Here is a 7083-nt window from a genome sequence, read left to right on the forward strand (position 1 = left end):
TATTCTTGCAAATGCCTCCTTATTTTAACATTAACCATTTATTTTTAATATACAATAAATACATTGCAGATGCACGCAGAATGCAAGTAGGATTTTGGGCTTTTGTATATTAAAAATTTTTCACCGCAACAATAATCCATATGAGCACCTTTGTACCTTTTGAATTCATTCAATGTTATCTCCTTCAGTCAAGTATTTAACTAGGCCTCGTGCAATGGTAAGGTGCACTACAAAAATTACTTTTTGCAAACATACTGGTATGGGATCTAAAGTAATTGAAGTCTCGCACGCACTTTCTTGTTTAATAAATATTAAATTTTATAATATTTTTATTAAACTAAATTTTCCAACAACTATTTTGTTCATCTTTCTTTTAAATGGCGTCGGCTTTATGATTACCTTTCAGATAAATACTTACGTTTGGCAGTGGCGTCACGCTGAGGCGCTGAAGGGGTGCGAAGCGCCAGTGCCCCCAGGTACGAGGAGCCCATATATTGAAGTTAAAAATAATTGACATCATGGATCTTTAACAAGGAAATAAAATATATTGTTTCCCTTACTAGATTTTTGATCAGATCATCAGATCAAACTAGCTGCATCAATATCATCAAGAACAAACTGCCAGCCGTGCGCGTGGCAGCTCAGCTGCCACGCGCACGGCTCATGTCAGAGGGATACGTTCGATCGTGGACGGCAGAAATATGCATTCTCATGAAAAAAATCGGGGATGCCCCAGACACTCCCCCACCCCAGGGGAGAGGTTTTTGAACAAAAGTCTTCGCCTGCAAATTTTTGACAAGTATGAGGGCCCCCACAGTCAGCGCCAGGGTCCCAAAAACTCCGTGACGCCACTGACCTTTGGCTCTGACATTTTGATCTTTCGAAAGATTTTTTTTCTAAAAGTATATACTATATATATATATAATATATATATATATATATATATATATATATATGCATGCATATATATATATATATATATATGCATATATATATATATATATATACATGCATATATGTATGTCACTCTTAACTATATTCCTTTCTTTTCTCCAAACCAAAGAGTGCTACAAAGTCAATTTGTTTAACTGGTGCTGAAATTGCAGAAGCTGATGTTGATAAGAAATTGTATGCATTCCGAGTTACTCCAAAAGGAAGAAAAAGGACTTTTTTTATCCACGCTGAAAATGAAAGTGACCAACAGGAATGGATGCAAGCCATATGTTTTGCAAAAGCAGCCAGTCACCATGGTGATTCATCACAAGCCTGTGTTGTGCAATGAGAAGTGGATTGTAGTCACAAGTTGAAATGAAACAAGAGGAAACTGGAACATAATGAAGAATAAGGTTATGATAGTGAAATTGTACAGAGTGATACTAGATACATAGTGAAATGAATGTAGAAATCGTGGTTTGCATTCAGATTTTTTTTATACTGTACGTACTTGGTGGAATGTCAATAGCGTAATTACTGTACGATAACACTTTTACATGTTTTAAAACACCTTTTAGAACAAGTTTGTAAATGATGGGAAGTACCTGGTTTTTTTGATACTCATTGGTTTACTAATTTTTATTGATATGATGATAAAAATGTTATTGAACTTGTAACTAAAAATTATTCACAAAATATCCTTTTAGGTATCAAAATTAATTAAACAACAAATACATTAACATTATCTTTGAATATTACAGTAACAGTTGTTTCTGCTACTACAGTACTTTACTTCATCTATCTACTTTGTACTTCTAAATTTTATTTGTAAACTTTTGCAGCTATGTTTATGCAAGTCCTGTAGTACAATAGAGATCATATTTAATTTACTCAGTTTAGTTAGGGGATAAGGGTTGTTCATATAATACTGTAATTCCTGTTCTCATACCCCAAGTTATGCTGGGCTAAAATATTTTAAAAGATTCGAAAAAGTGATCAAATTTTGTAAAAAGAAAATATAGGAATAAGCCAGTCAAAAAACTATCAGTTTTTCCCCAGTTTTAAAGGTATAAGTAAGCCAAATATTTGCCAGGTATAGGCCAAATCTTTATCAGCTTTTTCCAGTGAACAATTCCAAATCTTTGTCAACGTATCCCTGATCAAATTTTGTATTCTACTTTAAGTCAACTGCTGTACAGTAATTGATCAGAAACCAAGCATTCCATTTGGAAAATATGCCAGTGAGAGATCAACAATTGAATGAACAGCAAATTGAGATACATTCAAACTCATATTCATTTTTTAGAAAAATTTTGAAGTAAAATTGAGCAGGTTAGTATGCTCTTTTAGCTCCGGATGTCCAGTGGTTTTTGAGAGCATCAGTGGCATATCTACAGGGTTGGGGACCCCTCCCCCCATAAAAATTTGCTAGCCAAAAATATTCCAGTCGAGTAATAGCCCTTCATTTCACCAATTTATGATAGAACCCTTACTTAGTTTTTGTACCCCCACCCCATGTCCTAGATATGCCACTGAATAGATGATGAAAATATTAAATATATTTTTACTTTCAAGTAGTGTAGATTTCAGTTGCATCGTTTCTGGTGCTACCACAACATTTATATTAAAACCTATTATTTACAGGTAAATTGTAAAATTGCCAATATTACATTATATATAATATTCCATGTGTTATCTATAACCCAAGAAATTATTTGGGAAGATTTTTAAGTTATATTTTAAGCTTTTTTATAATTAGTACCTTCATTGTTGTGCAATATGTAGGTTTATTTTCTATCTTTAAAATTGTATTAAATATTTGTATATACATATTACATAAATCCTGCTCAATATATTATAGTACATTTGAACTTTGAACTGTGACATGTAAAAATGATAATAAAGTGACCTTTTATCTGGTGACCTGGTGATAATCGATGGTCTTATGAGTCGGTGATTATGTGTTCCTTGTATAATGCTTATATTGCGAGTTGTAATAGTACAGTAATACAAGGCTTACAAGAGAAGAATTAAAGCATGCAAAATATAAACAGTGAAGAAATATGATAAACGAATTGCATCTAGAATACCATAATACTGTAGTAGTCTACTTTAATATATAAATACAACATGTTTTGAGGTGAAATACGAAGTGGAATTGACCAATGACATGTCCAATATTTATGAGGTATAGTAAAAGAAACTACAATATGAATACAGTATGATTATTAGAACGCTGTATAAAATTGTGACAATTCTAGAATAAATGACAAGTGTTGAAATTAGGAATGACACAAAGAATGATACTGTATTGCAATGCACATTGTAGACATTGCAGCATGGATTACCTGTATATAGCGATGTACATGTGATATGCCCATATTTGGGTGAAATATGACATCATGCCCATATATGGGCTCATAACACAAACTTGTCACAGAAAATTTGATAGTGTGGACAAAGCTTTAAGCTCAGTCCACACTATCAAATTTTGTTTAAAAAAAAGACTGTTGTATGCCCATATATAGTCATGATGTGCCGATGATGTGATGTCATGTCACATGTTTTTGTCAAATCAAATTTGGTGGTCTGGACAGGGCTTTACGTAAAGCAGTGTTACGAGCAGATTGTTCAAATACAGTAGAAAGCAAATTACATTAAACAATAATTGTAATAGTGTGTTTGTATGAGGTTGGTTATACAGTATAGTAAAGGAGTGCAATGGCTGTAAAAGACAGTCTTTAGGTCTAGCAAGCATTGTTAAGTGTAGGCAGTACAGGAAACCTTACTGAATCCAATATGAATATGCATGAATTATGTACTGTATGAGTATATATGAATATGTATAAGTTGGTATGAATATGTGAATAGTAGTATTTGAATTGTAACTCTTGGTAAAGTGATGGCATTTTAAATAACCATCATATTAGTATTTTATTTACTAAAATATGTGTCAAAAATATAGATATTATTTCCATCTATTATTTATTAATTACGAAAACAAATTTGGATGTTTAAATAATTTTGCTCTTGGTTAATGGACTATTTTTTATTGTGGTTGCATGATGGCAAATAAAGTATTTAGTGCAGTTTTGTGGTAAACAGTGATATGTAAGGCAATGTTATTGTAATGTTGGTATGTATTTATATATATTTAAAAACAACAGGTACCATTGAATGTACAATTTTAGTGTTGATCTCAATAAATAGATGGTGGACCTTCTCCAGGGTGTGTTAAGTAAACACAACAATCATGAGGAATCCACAAGAAAATGTTTATGCTGCTGGTTTATGGGACTTGAAACACTTAGTGGAATGGTGCATTGTTTACTGTCCACCATTATCTAATTTGGAATTAAATTTGTTAAATTTGATTCTAGAAAAAAAAAATCAGTGGACTCGCAAAATCAAAAGTACCGACACCAACTCAAACAGGGGTCCTAAGTTAGGAAAGCCCACTTCCATGAGGTCTGTTTGAATGAGCTCTTTAACATTTATATAATTATATTTTCCTGCACATAATGCAGTACAAAAAAACATTCAAACATCATCATGGAGGTTATTGCTTGCTCACGAAAGGCTTATGAACTGCATAAGATTTGGGGCCCCTGCTTTAAATGTGTATAGTATAATTTTTTTACATTTTTCAAAGAACTTCAATTACTCACAAGCTGCACATTTAATTACTTTCATTGTGTGAAAATGTATTTGAGTTTATTAATCAATAAAGTTTGACCAAACAATATGTTTTTGCGTAAAATTATGATTTTTATTTTTTTTTCGATTCCAACCACAAGTACTGTACATTGACCACTAACAGGGTGAAACAGTGAGGTGGTCTATAAGCATAGCACGACAGTGGCAGACAACAGTGTATAACAGTGGCATGTGTCAGACACTTTACTTATTACTGTCATTATGTTGGAAAGAAAGCTTAATTTTTAGGTTGATGTTGCTGGACCATTCTGCAAAACCACCTTACAATTTGCAGTACGTTAGAAAGTTTGTATAAATCCTACTGGAATATGCTGCTAAACCATCTTACAATTGTCAGTGCGTGGGACAGTTTGGATCAATTCTTTTGGACCACGCCGCTAAATCTCCTTACAATTGTCAGTACGTTGGAAAGTTTGGATCAATTCTATTGGACCATGCTGCTAAACCACCTTGGATGTTTTTGATTTTCACAATTGTAGAATCTAGCTTTTCTTTTAACTTTAAAACAGCTTTCTGTGAATCATTTCCTTGCTTGCACAAAATATATACTACGGAAAAAAAAATATACAATACATGTTGCCTTATTATGCATATTTTGAATGTTATTTAAGTAAAATATTTACATATTCATATACTGCAGTATTATTATGTATATTATCCATATCAACAATTTATATAAATTATTATTCCAAATACATATACTGTACGTATTGTTCCTCGAATCAGAATTTTTTGCTAAAATTACAGTTTTCTAGCATGTTTTACAAGTTTCTTAACTACTATATGTCGGATTAGCCTGGTTGAAGCAGTAAATTATGAATGGTACAACAGAGGCACCAGTACATTGAAGCACGTAATGCGATCGGTGAAGCACGTAATGCGATCGGTGAAGCATGAACTGCTGCTAGAACCCTATAAAATTGCACTAAACATATTAAAATTTATATGCCTACATTCTGTCACTAGATTTTAAACTCTGAATCAAATAAAATAAAATTTAAAAAAATAAATAAATGTGTACCTGTTAATTGGCCTTTCTCTTCATTTGCACATAGAGAAGTAATTTGTTGGTTTAGTAGTGCTATATGCTCTTCACTTGCAATTTTATTAAGTGGAATATCTGAAATATTTATAAGGAATAGGGAACTCTCAAGACAATCATTGACACAGTAAAAAATACATCCATTGCATGGCTTAACCAATGCAGGAAAACACAACCATCAAATTCGATCAAATGTGAAACCTAATGCACACTGCATCCGGCATTAGTTGGCGATATGCAATTCTAAAACATTGCAAGAACATGCCATGTGATGGGTCATTTTCAATCCTTTCAGTCTACCACCAGCTGTTAGAGTGCAAAGAAATTTGTTGGCAAAAACAGCATGCTCCAGACATTGTACACACAGCAATGTCTGATGCTATGCTATGGCACATAATGAGGTTAGTAACAAAGGATACTTTGGAAGTTCTTGAGATGACAAATATCAAACTCAACTTGAGGGCGCACGTCTATATAAACACTTGGTGTGTTCGTTGTACTTACAGACAACAGGTGCTCAACTGTCACATGATCTGTTTTATCCAATAGGTTTAATTTTTGACACTGAGGAAGAAAAACAAAATGACTGACATTGATACAGATAGTAGAGGTACTTTGGTTCTTTTAGTAGTTTAGGACCACACTACGTAATATTTTTATTATTTCAATAAATGTCATTATCAATAGCTATTTTTTTTTCCTTAAATTCTATTGAGGACACAATCCTAATAATGTTGTAAAATCTCTCAGAATAAATTAAAACAGCCCCACCAGGTATTTTCCCCAGGACATTAGTGGCCTTCATCTAAACTTATCAGAACCCTTGTCATACATCTTTTTCCCCCTCCCCTAAATGTATATACAGTAATAGAGTTAAGATTAAGGTAAAGGTAGTTGAACCTGTACAGGCATGGGGTGCCCATCCCTCTTTCTTAAGTGTTGGTGGGGAGGGGATCAGATGATGTAATGCTTTGAGGGGATTGCCACTCCCCCTCACATTGAGTCTGCCGGGATATGCCGGTGCCCATTTTACACTCCTAGGAAGAGAGAGGCAAACGCAGATAACGTGTCTTGCCCAGGACCCTGGGATTGGAAGGCAAGCATCTTAACCACCAAACTATTCAACTCCACTCCATCAAAATTGCAATTACATATCAAAACCAACCTTATCTGTTGCACTGGCTCCGCAAAACTGTTCGTAATCAATAAGCTCTGTAACAGATGGATCATCTCCGCAAACTACACAAGATTTCTGTCTGCCTCGGAGACAAATTGTCCTGAATGTTCCATTTAAGCCATCAAACATGAAGAGTTTTTGACTGAATGATGCTGAACAAAATGCTAAGGTTGATAATCTTTTGTAATAATTATGTAATTGACTGTTGAATTAT

At 33.6% G+C, this 7083-nt stretch overlaps 1 protein-coding gene across 6 annotated transcripts in view; it reads right to left on the reverse strand.

Moving 5' to 3' along the window:
• Window positions 1-3155: 3155 nt before the first annotated feature.
• Window positions 3156-7083, reverse strand: part of LOC117099945 (adenylyltransferase and sulfurtransferase MOCS3-like) — a 10831-nt gene continuing 6903 nt past the window's right edge. For all 6 annotated transcript variants that reach the window (XM_033239471.1, XM_033239467.1, XM_033239469.1 and 3 more), the window contains exons 8-11: window positions 6858-7021; window positions 6112-6256; window positions 5672-5770; window positions 3156-5198 (exon numbers count right to left, since the gene is read on the reverse strand). In XM_033239471.1, the coding sequence (XP_033095362.1) occupies window positions 5047-5198; window positions 5672-5770; window positions 6112-6256; window positions 6858-7021 (560 nt within the window). In that variant the 3' untranslated portion in view covers window positions 3156-5046. The remainder of the gene's footprint in view (window positions 5199-5671; window positions 5771-6111; window positions 6257-6857; window positions 7022-7083) is intronic.

The sequence above is a fragment of the Anneissia japonica genome, unplaced genomic scaffold (assembly GCF_011630105.1).
Source record: "Anneissia japonica isolate Jap-2015-1 unplaced genomic scaffold, ASM1163010v1 scaffold287916_len461452_cov168, whole genome shotgun sequence".
Taxonomy (NCBI): Eukaryota; Metazoa; Echinodermata; class Crinoidea; order Comatulida; family Comatulidae; genus Anneissia; species Anneissia japonica.